The following is a 21,927-nucleotide window of genomic DNA, read 5'->3' as shown; positions in this document are numbered from 1 at the left end:
GATTCTCAATTCAAATTTAAATCATATCTTGTTATTTTAAACTTGAATCTTTCAAATTTATGAATCATATCATAACTCAATTTGAAATAGAATCAGTTAGGATCTCATCCAAATTTAGAATTCAAGTTTAGAAATAGAATAACTAATTATTCTCAAATCTCATATAATATTCTCAATTATCATACTATTATTATATTCTTGGTGCTAGCAAAAAATATAATAATATTCCATTTGAATTAATATAATTATTTATTTGATCAAATCAAATTAATAATTAAATAATTCTACAGCAAAGATTAGAACACTCGTTAGTGTGTGACCCCATAGGTTCAATACTAAGCGGGTAGTAAATTAGTCATACTAAATTTACTAATCAAGGTTGGCGTCTAGCAACACTCCTCAACGACCCGATAGTATGAAGTAATATATTTTTACTAAGAACCTTAGAAGAACAAAGTATAATTCCTTCCATCTTTCCAGCTCTTGGTTAACCTTTAGAGTATGGTTTAATTGTCAAACTCTAACTTGTTACCATTGTTATAATGAACTGTGAATGACCTAAGAAACTCATTTCTTCATTCATTCAATTCCCTTGGCCAAGGTTTTATTCATCTCAATCATTATAATTATAGAGCTCAAACTCTTTACCGAGAGTTGACGGATTCCTTATTGACTAATAATTAATTCTACAAGTATTTAAATCATACTCAATATCCATTCAACTAGCACCCTAAGGTATTAGGTGTTCGGAATCAAAGTATAATAAATACATTGTTAATTACTATGACAGTCGCAGGTCAAAGGAAACTCTATTACCATGTTCATCTTGAGAATATCCTATTGACAAATATACGGTAATTATAACCATTAGGAATTCTCAAAGTGAGTCAGTTCAATGGTCATATCTCTATATGCACCATATATATATATATATAATTTAATAAATGAGATCTACTAATCTTCATCCAATGAAGACCATTATATATATATTGATCTTTTCGGATTATTAATGTCCTTTTTAATAATCCTATGACCAAGAACAATTTAGATTAAATTATAAAAGATTTATCTCTCAATATTATGATCACTATCACAATGATAAATCTCTAAATTTAATCAAGGACCTTATTATATTAACATTTTAATATAATAACAACAACAAATTATTTGACACGTGATTGATTGGATTGTGGTCATACTACTTATTCCCAACAATCTCCCACTTGCACGAGAGCCAATCATGATAGATTGGATATTGGGCATATTATTATCACAATAATCTCCCACTTGCACTAGAGCCAATCAATCATGTGTATAATTTTTCAATGCACATTTGTGTTTATCAAAACTCTTTTGACCTTAAACACCTTTGCTCTTGAGCATATGTGCTCGATTTTTTTTTTTGTGCAAAATATACCTAATGTATAATAAATATCACATTTTCTCAAAACATGAAATCTCCCACTACAATAGTGCGTAATTTTATTTTAAGGACAATACTTATTGAACATGATTATAAAAAAATCTAAGTAACCATTAGATCTATCTTTATAGAATTGTATCATTATACAAATAGGATATATTTTTTTTTTTTGAAAAGTTAGTTTGACGATCAAACTTTTTATACTCTCAGAAAGTATATCCTCTATTGAGTGGTATATAATTCTAATAAAAGTAATTGCACTCCCACTCTTTCTTTAAGATGGAATCCCTTTCCTAAAAAGGAGTTTAACCTCTTATCACATACACTTTATCATAAGAAGAGTGATAAAAATAATATCATTATTTCTTTAGGGTAACCAATAAATCTCATTTATCGGACCTAATATCAATTTTATTGTTGTGCAATCTCTTAACACATATAAGACATCTCTAAACTTTAATATTCTTGAGTTTGAGCGTATGCCTTTTCCATATCTCATATGGATAAAAAAATTTATTTAGTAAAAAATTTGTTAATTTAGCAATATTTTTAAAACGTAGTCCAAATATTTAACAAATATTGATCCTCAACTAAATAAAATTTCATGTTTCTTTAAACATGATGGAGTACATAGAGTACTAGTATTTGTGCGTTAAGAGAATCTCATTCTCTATTCAATAAAATATCAATTAGATATTAGAGATTTTACTTTAAAACTCTTATAATAAAAATACTCAATATTTTTATTATTGGTCAAACCAACCCTTAAGAACAATTTTGATTCGCATCCTCAATACTCATGTTGAATTTTTCTAAAAAGATCACAAACCTTAATCATATTAAGGAAAATTTTGTTTGTAACAAAATAAATATCTAAAAATGCTTGCAAGAACAATTCTCGCTAAAGCCATTTGCCTAATAGCATTCCAACTTCTAAAGTTGTTTAATTCAAAATATATTGTCCAATACTCCCACTAGTTTAAATAAAATCTTTGATAGTCATACTATCTTACTTTGGGCACTATACATCTTCTCAAGATGTTCAGTAATAAATAGTGGGTATATGCTTTTGAAATTAGAATTCATGATTGTCAAAATAACCTATATTGCAATAAAACAATAATCCAAATACTTCACAAGTACTAACTATTCCGTCCCCAATCTTATTGGAAGATATCATTTGAGTAGGATTATCATCTCAATAATAACCGTACCCTTTGAAAAAATAATTCTAAATTATAGCCAATATATTACTTTCAAGTATGCCATACGAAAAATTGACATATTTAAAAATTTAAAATATGAAAGTAAATCAAGAAATCTATATTTCTAGCAAAAAATTATTTAGAATCGTAAATGAGTACCTTGGTTGTCAAGTTGTTACTCATACCTATTCCAAATAAATATGATTAAATTGTATCACATACAATTATAATCCCAAATAATTATCTGGTTGTCAGACAATTATTTAACTGAATTATATTTTATACCCCTAGGTTGTCTAGGTTCAAGTATAAAATTAATTCTCCTTATACATCATCATATGCATAAATAAATTCTATCTTTGCGTACAAGTCTCCTGGTTGTCAGGTTGCTCCTTGTAAACAAGAGATAAATTTATTTTTGGCAAACTCCTAACTTTTAGGATGTATCTCAATTGTTAGAGAATTTCTACCAGTATTCATGGATTAAATTTTATACTCCTAGATTGTCTAGGTAAAATATAAAATTAAATTCCTAATACATCAAATGTATATACTGATTATTATCTTGAAATAAAACTCCTGGTTGTCAGGTCGCTTTTTATAATCAAGAACATTAGAAAACTAATTTCTAAAATTATAGTGTTCAAAACACATCAATCAAATCAAAATTTGATTTTTCATGTACTAACATTTAGCCTTAAAAATTATCAAATCAAATTTGACCTTTATATATACACTTATATATATAAGAAACAAACAAAAGATATTTTGTATCTTATTCCTTTTATTGTGATCAAAATCACAATAAAATTTAATAAATAAATAAAATCAAACAAAATATTTGATTATAAATATAACTTTTATATTAAAAGAATGATAATTTAATCACAATTAAATAATTAAAATAAATTAACTATTAATTTATTAGAAAACCATCTCAATAGAAATAACTGCATCAGATGCTTAAAAAAAGTTTGAATTAATCCTATTAATTCACAAACTTTAAGAAAATAGGAATAAAAATTTAAACACAAAAAAAGCCAAAGCTCTGATACCACTGTAGGATTACTATATGTTCATAACACGCAGCGGAAGAAAAGAAAGTAATCCTAAAGATCTATTTTGTGCTTAAATTTTATTTCAATAATTTAATATATAGATCAGATCTAAAATACCTGAGTACGCTAGTAAAAATCACTTTCTCCTTCGATGGTACGAAGGCGCTATGCGTATCCACACCGAGACCAACCTTTGCTGTCAACTCCTTGACCAATGGACATCTGATCTAAATTGAGAAACCTCTTGCAACTCTTTGCACACCATAAAATTCTTCTCCAAGAATTAGACTCACATACATTTATGTGCATAGAGGTAAAGGAATAACAACCCTTGTTATTCTCTTTGTCTTTTTTCACATTCCTCTACTCTTGGCATACATATATATAGTATGAGATTTGTTACTGATTTTAAATTTGATTCTCAATTCAAATTTAAATCATATCTTGTTATTTTAAACTTGAATCTTTCAAATTTATGAATCATATCATAACTCAATTTGAAATAGAATCAGTTAGGATCTCATCCAAATTTAGAATTCAAGTTTAGAAATAGAATAACTAATTATTCTCAAATCTCATATAATATTCTCAATTATCATACTATTATTATATTCTTGGTGCTAGCAAAAAATATAATAATATTCCATTTGAATTAATATAATTATTTATTTGATCAAATCAAATTAATAATTAAATAATTCTACAGCAAAGATTAGAACACTCGTTAGTGTGTGACCCCTAGGGGTGGCAAACGGGCCTAAACCCACCGGGCCGGCCCGCGTAACCCGCCAAAAAAGGCGGGCCGGGCTGGAAAATTGGGACCGCCAAATAGCAAAAGCCCGCTTAACCCGCACCGCTTAAACCGCTGGTTTTGGCGGGCTTTGGCGGGGCGGGGCGGGCTTCTCCGCCGGGCTTAGTCTTTTTTTAGCAAGGGGTATTTTTATAATTTTTTTTACCAAAACCCAACTTCCCCAACCCAACTTACAAGAGAATGAAGATGAAAATTGGGTGTTTTAGATTATGTTTGTTTTGTTTTAGAGACAATATTGTTAATTATGTGTTTGGATTATGTTTATTTTGCTTTGGAAACAATATTTATAATTACAAAGACTTTAATGTTTGTGAATATAAAAATTATAATTTGTTTATACTTTTAGAAATTATAATAGTTAAAAGTAAAAAACAAAAGAGATTTTTTTATATCTTTATATATATTATTTAATAGTTAAAAGTAAAAAAAAAAAAAAAAGAGGATATTTGGCGGGCTTAGCCCGCCGGCCCGCCAGCCCGCCGTTAGGCGGGGCGGGCTAGGATTCTGGGACCGCCTCACTAGGCGGGGCGGGGCGGGCCAGCCCGCCAAATGGCGGGCTTCTGGCGGGGCGGGGCAGGGCGGGCTTCCCCGCTTGCCACCCCTAGTGACCCCATAGGTTCAATACTAAGCGGGTAGTAAATTAGTCATACTAAATTTACTAATCAAGGTTGGCGTCTAGCAACACTCCTCAACGACCCGATAGTATGAAGTAATATATTTTTACTAAGAACCTTAGAAGAACAAAGTATAATTCCTTCCATCTTTCCAGCTCTTGGTTAACCTTTAGAGTATGGTTTAATTGTCAAACTCTAACTTGTTACCATTGTTATAATGAACTGTGAATGACCTAAGAAACTCATTTCTTCATTCATTCAATCCCCTTGGCCAAGGTTTTATTCATCTCAATCATTATAATTATAGAGCTCAAACTCTTTACCGAGAGTTGACGGATTCCTTATTGACTAATCATTAATTCTAAAGTATTTAAATCATACTCAATATCCATTCAACTAGCACCCTAAGGTATTAGGTGTCCGGAATCAAAGTATAATAAATACATTGTTAATTACTATGACAGTCGCAGGTCAAAGGAAACTCTATTACCATGTTCATCTTGAGAATATCCTATTGACAAATATACGGTAATTATAACCATTAGGAATTCTCAAAGTGAGTCAGTTCAATGGTCATATCTCTATATGCACCATATATATATATAATTTAATAAATGAGATCTACTAATCTTCATCCAATGAAGACCATTATATATATATTGATCTTTTCGGATTATTAATGTCCTTTTTAATAATCCTATGACCAAGAACAATTTAGATTAAATTATAAAAGATTTATCTCTCAATATTATGATCACTATCACAATGATAAATCTCTAAATTTAATCAAAGACCTTATTATATTAACATTTTAATATAATAACAACAACAAATTATTTGACACGTGATTGATTGGATTGTGGTCATACTACTTATTCCCAAATGAAAGGAATGACTGAGAATGTTAAACGAGTTACAGATTGCTTGGCAAGGTCGAGAGGGTTCCGTCCCGGTTGCTCAGTGCTTGAATGTATTGATACCATCTTGCAAGGCCTTGCGGGTCCCATGAGGGCTGGCAAGGATCTACTTTTATAGCCTTGCTTTTGGGTACCATCTTCGCGAGAGTGGTATTTAAAGACTGGAAATGTACATGAACAAAAAAACAAAGTAGTGCAACACGAAATTTTTTTAGAAGGTCACCCATCCAAGTACTATGTCTCCTAAGCACGCTTAACTGCAGAGCCTAATGGGATTTGGTGCATTACAGTTGGCATTATTGAACCTACCAATCTATGTGCACACAACTATCATAAACATACTGTCCGACATTGAGTAATTTGGCGAAGATCTGACCACAAAGCCCCGCTTTTTGGTATCCTTCTTGTAGGGGGTGTTTAAAGATTAAGGGTGTAAATGACCAAAAAAAGGAAAAGGAAGTGCAACATAAGGAATTTGCAGGAGGTCACCCATCCTAGTACTACTCTCGTCCAATCATGCTTAACGATTGAGTTCTTATGGGATATGATGCGTTAGTACAAGTATGGTCGCACCAACCATTGAACACACACACAATTGTCATAAGAATGTGGTCCGGCATCGAAATATTCGATTTGTGAGGACCTGCAAGCTCATGAGGATATTATAGGAGGTCACTCGTCCTAGTACTATTCTTTTTCAAGTAAGCATAACTAAAGAGTTCTAATGGGATCCAGTCATTACTGCCAATATTATCGTACCTCTCAATGTACGCGCATATAATTGTCATAAGGATGAGGCCCAACATCTGAGTAATTCAATTTGTGAGGCCTTGCGGGGCATATGGAGGCCTGTGGATGATCTGGCTATGGAACCTCACTTTGGGGTATCCTTCTTGCATAGAATGGTATTTAAAGACCAATGGTACACATGACAAAACAAAAAAAAAGTGGTACAACAAAATTTCATAAGAGGTCATTCATCCTAGTATTACACTCACTCAAGCACGCTTAATTATAGAGTTCTAATGGGATCTGGGATATTACTGCTGGGATTATCGCACCTGCCAATATATGCATACACAATTGCCATAAGCATGTGGCCCATCATCGAATAATTCAATCTTCGAGGTCTTGCGAGGCCCATGGGAGCTTAGCGAGGATCTGGCTATGAAGTTCTGCTTTTGGGGATCCTCCTCACGAGAGTGGTGTCTAAAGATTGAGAGTATGCATCACCAAAAAAATGGTGCAACATGAGGACTTCCTAGAAGATCATCCATCCAAGTAATACTCTCGACCAAGCCTGCTTAACTGCAGAGTTCTTATATGATCTAGTGCATTACTGCTAGTATTATCGAACCTGCCAATCCATGTGCACACAATTGTTATAAGCATGCGATCCGACATCAAGTAATTCAATCAGCAAGGCATTGTGGCCCCCAGAGAGCCTGGTGAGGATCTGGCCATGGAACCCCGATTTTCGATATCCTCCTCTTCGGAGGGGTGTTTAAAGACTAAGATTGTTCATGACCAAAAAGAAAAACAGGTGCAACACAAGGATTTTATATGAGGTCACCCATTCAAGTACTACTCTCATCCAAACACGCTTAATTATGGAATTTTTTTTTTAACAAACAAGGTCAATACAATAAATTGATTTAATTGCGGGGTTTTGATGACATCTAATGCATTAGTGTTGGTAAGATCACGCATACCAATTTACACTACAAGAAAAATACCCATTCAGCCACACTTTTTTTAAGCTACATTTGAAAAGCGTAGCCTATTCATAGAATAGGCTACGCTTTTCTCCGTGTTGCCTTTTTATAAGAGAAAAGGATACACAAATGTGGCATCATTTAAAAAGCGTAGCCTTAGGTATTATAGAAATCACTTATAAAGCGTAGCCTTATGTTGATATCTATAAATACAATTTTCATACCAAAGGAAACACTTTTAAAGAGTAGCATATTTGTTAAGTTTTGGATACGCTTTAAAAGCGCTGCCTAATGTAAAAATGCCAAATACACATGTACAGGACACTTAGTGAATTTTTTTTGTTTCTTTTTATTTCTTCTCATCATCGAAGCCCTGCACTCTATCTTCGTCATTCCTTCCTTCCTACCAGAGCACCAAATAACAAAACCCTAGCCGCTTCTTCAATCTCCCCGTCATTGTGCCCTCCTTCATCGTGCGCCACTGTCACCGTCTCACTCGTCTGCTCATCGTTCTTAGTCGTGCTCTGCCGCCGTTCATCCATCTCGCAGCTCTTCCTTGTAAGGTTGTGAAAACCCTAGCCTCCACCGCGCCGCCATAAATCTCACCGTCGCCGCTCGTCGCGCTCAAGATCGCCACTAGGTTCATCGTTCTCGAGGTCCCTCGATCCCTCGTTCGCCAATGTTTTCTTTCCAGTCCCGTTTCGCAGTTCTTCGCCGTCGTCCTTTGTAGTGTTTGTCGCCAGCTCGCCGTCTTCGAAGGTCCATGCTCTGTTCGTGGCTCACTGTAATAGTGTAATGACATTGTTCGGTTTTTTGCTCTGTTCCTAAGGGTTATTGATCTTTGAATTATTCTTGAATGTTTTATGTTTTCAATTTTTCATTCATTGATTAATTGATTGTTGATTAGCTCTTACTGCTGTTTGTGATTATTAATTGTAAATATGCTGCTGTGCTGCTGTTCTTTGTGCTTTTGTGACTTAATTGTGATTATATTGTGCTGTTTGTGATTATTTCATCCTATATTATTGTTAGTTAACTGGTTTTAATTTTGTTCCTGGGGTTTGAGTTTCTTCTCCAAACTCCCCGGTTGCCTTTGCTCCCTCTGTCTTGGTCCAGAGATTCCGTCTCCACAGGTCGTTTTATTACTATTTTATTTTAATTAACGAGATTGAAGTGGATGTACTATAATTGCTTGAGGTGTGTGATATATTTGATTAATGTGAATGAAGAACACTAGGTTGAGTTGAATTGAATTGAATCATGGATAAGAGCATGTTAACTGGTTTGGAATCACTTCCAGAAGTTGATCAGCAAAGAATGGTGTCCATGATGTAACAGGTTCAAATTTATGATAGGTACTTCCTCTTCACTCTATCTGTTAACTAATTCCATGTGTTTTAATTTGATTTGTGTGTAAATTAATTTAATTTGTTTTGGATTATGATTGGATGAGAAGCTAAAGGATGGTGCATGGTCTTATGTAGAGCTTGCTAGAGAGTGAGTGATATGAGGACATATGTTTTAATAGTTTCAATTATTCAATGGTCTTATATCTATACATATATTTTCTTGCCTTTTAATAGTAATACATAAAAAAATTAAACTAAAAAGTAATAAAAAGTAATAAGTGTATGCTTTTTTAATAGTTTGGCATACAAATGCACTTAATTCTCTTCTGTTTTATAACTAGTAATTAAATATGTCATATAAGAAACTGAGTTAAGTGTATTTAGAATATTATTTGTGCACTTCTTTAGCTGTACATCCGTTCCAAATATGGATGCCAGTAGTTCTATCATTCTCAATTCTTCTTGGCAAATTTTGTGCACATAGATATCCAAATCAGTTAGATATATCTATGTTAATGAGTTACAAAATATAAATCTGATTAACTTGTTTCTAAATTATTGTTAACAAGTATAGACTTTTCTGACCTGTCCTTCTCTTGTGGTTTTTCTGCTGATATATAATTCAGATTCAGATTTTATCTCAGTTGAAGTAAGTAACCAAACAAGAAATTAGTCTTATTAGCCTTATTCTATTTAGTTGCAGGTAGTTCCTTCATTCTTGTTAATGCTTTGTTTTCCCCTTTCTGCAATCAAGAAGTGCTCTCATTAAGCGATTCCTGTGTAGGTTCGGATATATATTAGGAGACTCTTGCCAAGGCACTTGCAAAGCATTTTGGTGCAAGGCTACTAATTGTGGATTCCCTTTCACTACCTGGTGTACGTTTTCTCAGATATTCTTTTGCTACTTCTTATTATCTGTTTGTATTGTTGAGATGATTTCTTCCTAAATCGCTGTTAATATAAACAGAATAATAATAATTTTTGTTATGTGATTGATATTTCAGGGAACTCCATCAAAGGAAGTTGATTCTGCTAAAGAAAGTTCAAAGCCTGAACGACCATCTGTGTTGGCCAAGAGAAGTACACATGCTGCTTCTTTAAAACATAGTAAACCAGCTTCTAGTGTTGATGCTGAAATTGTGGGTGGATCCACAATAAGTTCTCAGGCTATGCTGAAGCAGGAGGTTTCTACTGCTTCATCAAAAGGCACTACTATTAAAACAGGTGTGCTGTTTTGTTGTTAAAAATTGAGCAACTATCTCCAAATTTACTTCCTATTGTACATATTGCATAGCACCTAAAGGTTAACATGAGGCTTAAATAATTTGCAGGTGATCGAGTAAAATTTGTTGGTAACTTCCCTTCTGCTGTCTCATCAATACAAAATCATCCTTCAAGGTACTTTGTCTGATGGAAGAATTATTCTGAATACAATTCAGTCAATCTGCATTTGATCTGAACTTGTGGAGAAGAGAGATCTTTTTTATCCTTTTTGTTGAGGAGGCTATAACCATTGAAAATCATTCAAAAGAAGATTAAAGGAAGAATATTGAATTTCTGATTGACAGCAATTTGTTTTGAGTGGCATGAGTGTACTTTTCTCTTTTGTGAATATTATTGCTTATGAATTTGAAATCACTTTGAAGTGGTATCTTTCAGTTCAGTTGCAGCTTTGATATATATGCAGACTTTTATTGTGATCTTTGTGAATATTCCTACCTGCTGATATATATGCAGACTTTTATTCTGTTTCTTCTGAACTTCCAGCTTTGGTTAATAAGGCTAATTTCTTGTTATTAACTTATATTTTTCTGGGCTTGATCAGAACTATACCTTTAGTTTATGGCTTGTTCATTATTTCAGATACGGCACTTATTTAATTGATCTGCATTGATTTATTTAATTGCTTTATAGAGATAACCAATGTGCATTGACACTTTTGCTTTAGTTTTTCTACCTTATTCCTAATTTTTCTATATGCATATCTTCCCACCAGACTTCAATTGATGCTGCAAACTATGACAGGGTGATGTTACTGGGTGGAAGAGCGCCAGAGTATCTTGCTCATGATCCTCTTGTGGCACTGGTGATCAAGCTTTTCAGTTCTGGAAAAGCACTTACTTCCATTTGCCTCAGACAGTTGATTCTGGCGGCTGCAGGTGTAGCTAAAGATCACAAGTTTACCGCTTTTCCTCCTGTTAAACCAGCACCGGTTGCCTCTGGTGCTTATTGGGTTGAACCAGACACTAGCAACAGTGGTGGATGGTAATCTCATTACTGCCGCCACTTATGAAGGGCACTCTGAATTTATTCAGCACTTTGTAAAGGCACTAGCAGGCAACATAAGTGGCTCCAACAAAAAAATCCTCTTTCTTTGTGGGGTATGTTCAAATGATTTTCAGGCACATACAACTGATAGGAACTTAGTACTCAGGGCACTAAAGTCTTTGTTTATTCTCTTTTCTTTTATTTATTTTAATTTTAGACTTAATTTGTAATCCTCTTTATATTCATTGATACATGGAAATTAGTAGTTTAGACTTTAGACATGTTTCATTTTTTTCTCTATTGTTGAATGATTGTTCAATTGGATAGTTGGATCCATTGTTTTATGTACTAATATACTATATCATTATAATGCTTGTGAATCTTTAGAATGTATTTACTATGCTTTGCTAGAATATTTTTTAATTTAGTATAATTGTGTATTTATTTTTATTTTTATTTTATAAGATTTAACTCATTTAATTAAAAATACAGAATTATATATGTAATCATATTATTAAATATTATATTGTACAAAATTATTAGAATATTATATATATATATATAGAAAATAAAAAAAACAATGAGGGATCTAAGGCTACACTTATAAAAAGTAGCCATGGTATACAATGTGGCTACGCTTTATAGGTGATGCAGTAGTGTTGAAAAGCGTAGCCTATTCTGGCAAAAATGAAAGCTGAAAAGCGTAGCCTTTGGTCTTGGACAACATCACTTAAAAAGCGTACCCTATTCCCAAACGCCAAAAGCGTAGCCCTTGGTGCAGAAAAGCGTAGCCTTTGAGAATAGGCAACGGCCGAATAGGAATCACCATAAAAAGCGTAGCCGTAGCCCAGAAAGCGTAGCCGTAGTCTAAGGCATCATTTTTTTTTTACTTTTGGCTACACTTTTTAAGTGTACCTGAATGGGTGTTTTTCTTGTAGTGTTACATACATACAATTGTCATATGCATGCGGCTTGATATCGAGTGATTCGTTCTGCGAGGCCTATTCGTTCTGCGAGGCCTTGCGGGGTCCATGGGAGCCTGATGAGGATCTGGCCTGAAGTTCCCTTTTTAGGTATCCTTCTCACAGGAGTGGTGTTTGAAGACAAGAGTGCACATGACCAAAAAAAATATGTGTGATATAAATTAATAACTGTTTGAAGGAACAAATTTTAGCACTAACGGAAGAATTATTATCAAGGAATACATGGACACCAAAAAAAAACAAAAAATATAGAAGCAGAAATGGTACCACGAAGGGCAGGGATTGGTGAAGAGGACGACAACACCACATAACTCAGAGAAGAAGACGGTGTGTCAGTCACAAACAAATGAAGGCGACAATGCTGGAGGAGAAGGAAGATCAAAGACATGAGACTTGATGGTTGTAGAACTCACGAGACGAGATGACAATAGAGCTTAAGGCACAGTAAATCACAGACGGCGGAGCTTGAGGTGCAGTGAAATGCAGACAACAAAACTCCAAGCGCAGAAAATCACAGACAGCAGAGTAAGAGCTTGAGGTACTGTGAATGGTGGACATTGTGTTAGACTTGAGTGTGTGAGAGAAGAGAAAAGTGATGAGTGATGGTTGATGTAAATAGAGAATGGAGGCACTATAAATAATGAATGGTGAATGAGAGAGTGATTTAGGATTTGTGGAGTGTGACTGCTGTAATGCTGTGTATAGTGACAGGGATTAGAGGTAGGAGTAGTAAGTTAAGTGGAGATTGGGGTTGTGGTATTGGTCGTGGAAGTGGAGGTGGGGGTGACAAAGGAGGTGGACTTAGATATAGGTATAGTGTTGAAGGGGTGGAAAAAATGATGATGGATAATAGCGATAAGAGAATGAGGGGATAAATAAGTAATTTCATAGAAGGTAAGAATAAATTAGTACTTTTATAAAAAAAAATTAACAATGACTAGATAAATTAACTATATAAATTTTTAGGTCATTTTATTAAACAAAAAATATTTTTTAAGAGTTATTTTGTTATTATCATGTTTTGAGTATCGTTTTGTCAAAATCAAAATCTTTGAAGTGCCACAATAACTATTTACTCAGAAATTATTATTTTCGGGGTGCGAGAATAATGGAAGCAAAGGAGAGAGTGAACAATGAGAAAATTATTTTGGATTAAAGGTGAGAAAATAAATTTACATAATTATAGAAACTAAATATTTATAATTGACAATTGGCTAATTAATTGCCTTTTCATTGGCATAATGGCTCAACCCGTATATTATTATAGAGTGATGCTACACATTTAATTATTTTTGGCAACTAAGTCCAACCAAATTGGTTCAAGTCCAATAAAAACGAATTTTAGCGCATATGAACATGCTACCTTGCATATGAACATGTTACATTTTCATATCCTGTGCTTCTTTTTATTTTTCTTTGTGCTCTTCTTCTTTTCGTTCTTTTTCTTCTTCTTCTTCACATATTTGTTTGTCATCATAGTTCTTTTATTATTTATTGCTGTATTTTTTCTTTTTTTTTTCCCTCTTTTTAGTGATTTTTGTGCATTATATATGTCTTCTTTTTTTTGTTTGATTTTTTCTTCTCTTTTTCTTATTTTTATTCTTGTTACTAGGAAAAAACAAAAAAATTATGAGAAGTTGAAATTAAAAAAAAAAAGAAAATAATGATAATAACAAAGAAGAAAAAAGGGAGGATGAGTTTTGAGTGATGCAAAATTTATCAGAAAATAATACAGAAATTTTTATAACGTGACATAGAAATTTTTTGAATTACACTTATTTGATTGAATTCTTACCATAAATAAAAATAGCACCGAAATTTCATAATTTTAACATCGAAATTTTGTTTAAAAACACATAAATCTCTTCGTTATTGCGGTATTTTTTTTGCTTCTTATTCTTCTTTTTTTCTTTTTTTTTTCTTGTGCTCTTATATCTTCTTTTAGGAATATTATTTCTCATATTAGACTTGAATAAACATGTACTGCAATCTTATTTAGTTAAATGAATGTAGATTTACTCTTATTGGATTGAATTCTTACAGGAAACAAAAATAACACTGAAATGTGTTTAAAGTTTCGATGTCAAAACTAAGATATCTATATGTTATTGTTAAAAAATTTTAGTGTTATTTTTTTAATAAATTTTACATAATTTAAAATTCTTCTTCTTTCTCTTCTTCATCTTTTCTTTTTTTTTTTATCTTTTTTTTTTAATTTTAATTTTTCATAATTTTTTTTGTTTCACTTTCTAACAATAACGATAATGAAAAGGAAGAAAGTAAAGAAATTCAAATGAAAAGAAAAGAAAAAGAAGAGGAGGAGGAAGAAGCGGCAACACCGACGGTGATGACAACCACGATCGCAAAAGAAAACGACAAGAAAAATTACTTGATTTGACTTGCATAAATCCCTTGGTTGTGGATCATTTTTCATTATTATAAGCTTTTACATTTATTTTTCTAAAGGTAAGTGAATTGTGAAACACAATAATACTATATATTATCGCATTTATTTGTAAACAGAGACATACACACACTATTAATACTATGGGTTCTATAACTTCCTGAGCTTACTCCGGATTCGAACCTTTGTGCAACTCTCTGAGGCAGTTGATAATGCCACTGGACCCAGCCTCGGCTGCCTGTATTGTTCTCTGTCACTAACAACCTTTGTGTGTTTTGTATGGGTCACCAACAACCTTTTGAATCCCCTACTCTCCATTATTCTGCAGGTTTGGGACTTCAGATTTCTGATTAAAGTGAGATCTGAGGCCAATCCAGCACTGGTAATAATCATGATCCAAGAATGGTGATTGTAGAGCCCATGGAGTGATGCGGGGTATCAAACACGATTCAAACATAAAAGCCATTGTTTCTGTGATCTTTGAAGGTCCTACATTATTCCCACGTGCAATCGTAGCCTGTAAGTGCACCAATACATGTTATTATTATTCATTTCTCTTTTGGTTGTTATCATAGGTATCAAAGGTCATTGACCTAGACGTGATACTAGTTCATGATAATTAATAAATATATGAAAATATAAAATATTAAAATGTAAATAATATCATTAGATGCCAAAAATAATTAGCAATTAACAGATTATGATGTTCAAAACTGAATGATAAGGGTTTGGTTGAATGTCAAAGAGGTGAGATAAAAGCAAAAAACAGATACGAAGTTCTTTCTAAGAAGAAAGAAAAAATTAACATGGCCCGGAAGAGTCACACCAGATTGGGCGACTTGAGTTTTGCACTTGAACTGGGTTTCATAACAACTAGATTTAGATTCGCAAAATGTATGAAAAACTACTATAAATTTTTGGTAAAAATTTTTTAGATAATTAAAATGATAATAGAGGAATTTTGAGTTTTATAATCAGGTTATAAAACAATATATATATATATAGTTCTTAAAAAACAAATGTAATAAAATTTATAGTATATTACACTGATAATAATATAATAAAAACTAATTCGATCAATCTATATATATATATATATATATATATATATATTGAAGTATTTGCTTAAGTAGTATTTTTAACTCTTAAAATAAAGAATTATATCATAGTAAATTCTGTAGTATAATAAAATCTAGTTCTACCAATCTATAATGTTTGTTTATATATATATATATATATATTAAAGTATTTGTTTAAGTATAATTTTTTATAAAATATAAAAAAAAGGCAATTATTTTTCTATTTGGTTTTGATAAATCTAAGTATTTTTGCAACAATTCCTCTTAACATCATTGAATACCAATTAACTTCAAAATTTATGATTTTATCTTAAAAATTCAAAAATTTATATGAAAATATAATATATAGATGATTTGATCTATAATGCAAGATATATAAGAATAGAGTAATATTTTAATAAATAGAATTATTTAATGACAACTAAATAATAAAAAAATAAATTTAAAATTTGGCAAAAGAGTTTATGTGGCAATAATAGAATAAGTAAAAGAGATGTCATTCTCTAATTGCAAGAAAATATAGGTATCAGCCAATGAATAATAGCTCAAATGGCATAATCTCCCCATACTCATCTAAGAGGTTGCGGGTTCGAGTCTTCATATATTTGGTAAAAGAAAATATAGGTATTAACTTTTATGTAGATAAGATAGATAGATAAGATAGATAGAAGGATAGATGGTTGGCATACTTATGCTACTCGATCTTATACCTTGTTAAAAGATTCAATACTCAAAATAAATCAATAAATAAATAAATATCAGGACAATGTATAATAAGTACAGCTAGTATCTTGGTACAAGAAAACGACATATATATACCTCATACGACTTCGTATCAGGACCATGCGGAGTCATGCAATTATGAAGACTTGCACCGCCTGGAAGAAATCCATCGACCTTAGCCTTAAAAAACAAATTCGTATAATGTATTAGTCACAGACAAAGACAAAATTTTGCCTCATGATCACCAGATGTAAAGCCCGGTGATTCAGAATGCTGGGAAAAAAAAAATAAAAAATAAAACAGATTTTTTAATATTCTAATAATTTAAAAAAAATACAGAAATGTATGAAAATAGATTATTTTAGACTAAACACTTAACTCTTGTCTTTTTTTAGGGAAAATTCAATCCCTAACCAAAATAAATTAACGTGCAGTTCTAAATACTAAAAAAGATGAAACATATTAGTCCTTTTGGTATCCCAGCCTATGGAGTATCGATTAATGCTTCTCCCATTTTCTGTGGTTGGGGACTGACCATTTACTCTTCTTTAAAAGTGGTAGTTTCTATGATATCAACCGATGGCTCTCTAAAGTTAAATTAGATCTTAATTTACCTCATAGCCACCATAAACGAGGCCCATAAATTCACTCATGCAATTGCGATGATAGTATGGAGGACGGAAGGTGTGCTCAGCAACCAGCCATCTTGGTGGGAAAATTACAAAATCAAGCAATGCCACCCCAGGTTTATCCGATGGTGCCGTCAGTACTGCATATACAACACAATTGTCACAACAAAGAAAAAAGAAAGAAAAGGAGGGGGGAGGAGCCGGCAGAAGAAAAAGAGACAAGTGGTTTAAGGGAAAGTCTAAAACTTGGGGAAAAAAATAGTAAAGAGATTGTACCAGTGTTTATTGAGGGATCACTATGATCGAATAGAACAGTATTGTAAGGGCAGAATTTGTTTAGATCATACTACAAAGCAAAAACAAGATTTCCCAAATTATTATTACCCATAAAAAATTGGAAATAACATGTTGAAGATTGAAATGATAACATTCTCTTGAAACAATGTTGCTACAAGAGCAACCCACCTTATATGGAACATAATTACCATGCCAAGCAACAACATTGAAGGGAGAGAAATCCTGGACTGCAACAAATAGTTCACCACCAAACTTCTGCACTATAGTGTACCCAGGATTGAATTTATCTTCATACCATGCTGTAGGAACAAGGAAATCCCTTGGAGATGCAAGACCATTAGCACCTAAAAAAAACAAAAACAGCAGATCAATTTTTAATTTTGTGTATTATGAATTTGTAAGCAATTGATATGTTAACTTAAATTTCTTAATGGCACAATAGATGATTTTACCTATTGGTCCCAGATCCGGAAGTCGAAAATGAGTACCGAAAATTTCACCTACATAGCCACGGGATGGGCCATCGGGCAGATTCACAGTGAAACGAAAGCCTTGAGGTAATATAGCAATTTCACCGGGCGAAACTTTTAATCTTCCGCACTCAGTAGTGATCACGAGGCCTACAAAACCAGCCAAAGGTCATTAGAAACATATACTACAAAAGAAGTGACATTAATAAAGGACTATTTAAAGAATACTCTAGCTGTCATGGAACCTGTATTATTTAGCCAAGACTCCAAATAAGATATTGATGAATTCAGGAATATGGTGACACTGAGAACTTTGGTTCCTTCTAATAATAAGATTCTACATAAAGTATCATAAAGAAAATATAGACGAAATAATTCAGGAATAATATACATTGTAAAGAACCATAAAGATGATATTTGCACCATCCCTTTAAAGAGCAGTACTTTTCATCCAAATTTACTCTTGAATTAGATATTTTCTTTTATAGATTCAAATTGCAGAGCCGCACAACCAGGACACTACTACTGCAACTACAGCAGCCCCCAATTATGGAATGATACCGATTCATGTAATTTGACCAAAACAAAACTGCATCAGGATTGCAACAGGCCACATTAGCCACAATAGAATCAAATTCATGTTGGAAATAAAGAAAAATATTCATACTGCCATGGCCAGAATGCCCAGAATCATAGTAACGAAATCTAAATAATTTAAACCTAGCAGTCAAGTATGAAGACTTAAAAGAGTACAGAGAACAATGTTTCTTCTGTTGTATGAAAGGGAAAGATCAATCCTAGGTTTCTAAAGCACTGATCAACTAGGAAATCGTATGGCCCTAAAAGCATGATAATGAAAGCACATCATCACAACAGAAGTAGCTGAAAACAAACTTCCATAGCTAAAACAACCAAGATGTGTATAATTGTCACTTACTTCCTTGTTGGGGAACAATTAAGAAGTCTCCATCAGCATTGCAAAAGGCACATTTGTCCATGGATTTGTTAGCAGTGTACCTGTAAATGAGATATATATTGCACTCAACATAATTAGTGTGAATAATACCTTCAAAATTTGAATAATTCACAAATATGACAACTTGCACCAATATCTACTATATCAAACATTATTCATGTTTTGCATAGGCTACAATAAAATTACATAAGTGGAGAAAAATTGCAGGATAATTGTTCAGGGCAACAATCCATGGCAGCATAACTAACGACAAAGGAAAAATAGCACATTACTTAAGAACTCATTTGGCTCAATACATAAACTGAACATAGAACCAGTTTCTTGACTACTCTTCAGTCATTCTTACCAAAACAGAATTTCATATACCAATTCAATGAATACAACAAAGTTGAAAGAGTTTATGAACAGAGAAAGTACACTAACTATTCAACTAAAGCAGTAACTGATTATGTTAACAAGAAATAACTAAATGATTTTGTTTACTCGTTCCACTAACATTTAATGAAACAAGTATAAATGTGGACCCTCTAAACATGTTATCTGGTTCTGACAGTAGCTCCACATTCAGAAAACTAAATGAAAGGCAGAGAAAATTAACATAAGGGTATTGACATTTGAGTTTCGGCATACACACTATCCACTTATCACATCAATCAATTTTGTTTTAGAGTAAACCACTAATCTGGGTCTCCAAAGATTTTGTTTCCGACAAAATGAAACAAAGAAAGAAAAAACACCGCCGAATAGCATTAAGATATCAATTTGATACATTACATATGAATAGCATATCCATGGCGCATGAAGGAGCTGCCGGAACCACAAACAGTGAACAAACCATCAATGAAATCGGTGGGCGAATCAGGAATTTCCACAGGCTTCCATCGAAGTTGAGTTGGGTTAGTAGTGCTGTTGGATTGGCTGAACTCGCTCAAAAGTCTCTCGTTAGAAGGAACACGAGCCTTGAACGGTTCGTGAGTCACCGAAGGCTTGATCCGATAAAACCAACTACATCAACCCAAAAATAAACAAACAAATTAAAACTGGGAAAAAAAGCAAAGAAAATCAACAAAACGGCTAAATGGGGAAGGAATTTGGATCTTCTAAATTTTAAATTTTTACTTTAGAACATAAAGCTTCATCTCTCACCCTTGAATAGTCTTTCTTTCGTATTTTTTTCTTGATCCCACTTATAAAATAAATTACGAGAGATCACACTTTTCATTAAAGTAAAATTCAAAAGTTAGAAGATCCAAATCCAAACAGAAGAGGCCTCGAATGTTCAATCTGATTTCTCAAATTTCAAGCATGAGTCAAATTAGTCTCCAACTTAATCTGAGGAAAAATTTGCAGTAGTGGACCTATGTTGATGTACCTTCGTTAATTTGAAGGACTACGGCTAAAAGTGGGACCAATTTGACTCATGCACAAAATTAATTTTGAAGACCAGTATGACAGTTTACTAGAAGAAGAAAAAAAGAAAAACGAAAAATAAAGAGAGGGGGGGGGGGTGTTTGAATTGAAGAAGATAATAAACTGAAAGATGTGAAGTGCGTATTAATTAATTAATGAACCTGAAGAGGTTGTGGCTGCGAGGGGTGGTGAAAGAGGTGCCGGAGATTTGCTCGGCGTAGAGACCATAGGGGCAGATAAGGGGGCTATTCTGGTCGGCCGGCAGAGCTCCGACGAGGGCCTCCGACGACAAGTGGTTGCCGAAGCCGGAGAGGTACTGGAAGTCGCCGCTGGCCTTGGATTCTTCCATGATTCACGGAAACTGATATACTTAATATGTATGTATACTTAAAAGCTTATAAGTAGAAATAGCCTATGGCAGTCACAGAGAAAAGGAAGGATATTCAAGTTATTAAGGATCATAGCAAGTGAGCCAAGATGTAAAATCTTCGTGATTACAAACAAGAACCGTAAAAGAAATAAGAGAGAAGCTAGTTTGGAACTTCGGTCACCTGGGTCCCTCATAGACAGAAGATAAAATGATCACGAAATTTGACAAGTCACATCCCATACTCATTAGAGATAATGATAACTATAAACTAACAAACGAAGAAAAGAGGTAAATACTAATTTTGATATTCTGATGTTGATATTTGATTTTTATTATTGGTAAAATAATTTTTAAAAGACTTTAAAAATTGATAAGCAGTATTTTTGAACTCGTCAAAGCACATTTTTTATAAAAAAAAATGTTGAAATGACCATCAAATTTTAATGATATGACATGTTTTTTTAATTAATTATTAAATTATTTTTTATAATTAATTAAATAATTATAAATTAAAATTTTTTTTAAATTTTTTATTTTAAAATATCTTTCATTAGGTCAACCTCTGTAAAAAAGTGTCTGTACTTTTCACAGTCACTCCTTACTCTTCTATTGTTGTTCTAGACATACCACCATCACCGATCTGAAAACCAAAACCACATCCTTCCCAATTTATGATTCTTGCAATGAATGTGTTTTTATTATACAATTTGATCAGCTAAACAATAAAACAAAAAAGTTCACAAAAGAGAATCAAAAACATCAATTGAAGAACAATAAAAAAATATGTTCAGCAGCAACTCCAAGAATACAAATTCTGTTTACAGCATTTTGCAACCCCATAAATAAAAAGGTTATGGAAGATGGAGTTCTAACCGAAAAAAAGTCGACGTATTGATTATGATATGAATGAGAACTAAAATGATGTTGATTAATTGAGAATGATAAAATATAATTAATGAATGAGTTAATGTGAATTGTTTGGGGAGTGCAAAAATGTTATATATGAATGAACAATATAAATTTGAATGATTATTTGGCTTACGTATTTTTTTTTATCTGAGATACGAGTTTTTTTTTTATAGATGCAGTGGTTAGCCATCATTCGTTTTAGGTTGAGACTCGATACTCTATTGATCCTAAGTCACAAGATGTGGCCGGGTACTTTAATTTTCTGGAAATTTTTCCAATGAGATAAAAATTAAATGATTGAGAATTATATGCATAGA

General features: G+C 32.7%; 2 protein-coding genes across 7 annotated transcripts; one reads left to right on the top strand and one right to left on the bottom strand.

Annotated features, from left to right (window-relative positions):
• Positions 1–8,047: 8,047 nt before the first annotated feature.
• Positions 8,048–11,787, top strand: LOC107630249 (protein DJ-1 homolog D). 6 transcript variants are annotated; one of them, XM_088509047.1, is made up of 6 exons: positions 8,048–8,535; positions 8,973–9,098; positions 9,877–9,966; positions 10,097–10,316; positions 10,424–10,490; positions 11,118–11,787. In XM_088509047.1, the coding sequence occupies exons 4-6, from the start codon at positions 10,262–10,264 to the stop codon at positions 11,359–11,361; spliced, it is 366 nt and encodes a 121-aa protein (XP_088365173.1). In that variant the 5' UTR covers positions 8,048–8,535; positions 8,973–9,098; positions 9,877–9,966; positions 10,097–10,261; the 3' UTR covers positions 11,362–11,787. The 6 variants fall into 6 exon arrangements, with proteins under 6 accessions (XP_088365173.1, XP_088365171.1, XP_088365169.1 ...); XM_088509045.1 differs by having other exon boundaries at positions 8,120–8,517; XM_088509043.1 differs by having other exon boundaries at positions 8,121–8,502; positions 8,860–9,098.
• A 2,949-nt stretch (positions 11,788–14,736) lies between these two features.
• Positions 14,737–20,978, bottom strand: HGO (homogentisate 1,2-dioxygenase). The gene is made up of 9 exons (XM_016333345.3): positions 20,493–20,978; positions 19,696–19,926; positions 18,883–18,962; positions 17,928–18,095; positions 17,644–17,819; positions 17,455–17,524; positions 17,164–17,318; positions 16,646–16,729; positions 14,737–15,264 (listed from the first exon to the last, which is right to left on the bottom strand). The coding sequence occupies exons 1-9, from the start codon at positions 20,678–20,680 to the stop codon at positions 15,055–15,057; spliced, it is 1,362 nt and encodes a 453-aa protein (XP_016188831.1). The 5' UTR covers positions 20,681–20,978; the 3' UTR covers positions 14,737–15,054.
• Between the last annotated feature and the right edge of the window lie 949 nt (positions 20,979–21,927).

Source organism: Arachis ipaensis, chromosome B3 (assembly GCF_059453495.1).
Source record: "Arachis ipaensis isolate K30076 ecotype BB chromosome B3, ASM5945349v1, whole genome shotgun sequence".
Lineage (NCBI taxonomy): Eukaryota > Viridiplantae > Streptophyta > Magnoliopsida > Fabales > Fabaceae > Arachis > Arachis ipaensis.
This window is presented reverse-complemented; position numbering and strand designations above follow the sequence as displayed.

Coding starts and splice junctions, on each gene's coding strand:
- LOC107630249 (XM_088509047.1), top strand. CDS start 10,262: ATGCTGAAGCAGGAGGTTTCTACTGCTTCATCAAAAGGCACTACTATT. Junction 10,317..10,423: donor AGGCACTACTATTAAAACAG/GTGTGCTGTTTT, acceptor AATAATTTGCAG/GTGATCGAGTAAAATTTGTT. Junction 10,491..11,117: donor ATACAAAATCATCCTTCAAG/GTACTTTGTCTG, acceptor AAACTATGACAG/GGTGATGTTACTGGGTGGAA.
- HGO (XM_016333345.3), bottom strand. CDS start 20,680: ATGGAAGAATCCAAGGCCAGCGGCGACTTCCAGTACCTCTCCGGCTTC. Junction 19,927..20,492: donor CGCAGCCACAACCTCTTCAG/GTTCATTAATTA, acceptor GGGTTGATGTAG/TTGGTTTTATCGGATCAAGC. Junction 18,096..18,882: donor AATTGTTCCCCAACAAGGAA/GTAAGTGACAAT, acceptor CTGGTTTTGTAG/GCCTCGTGATCACTACTGAG.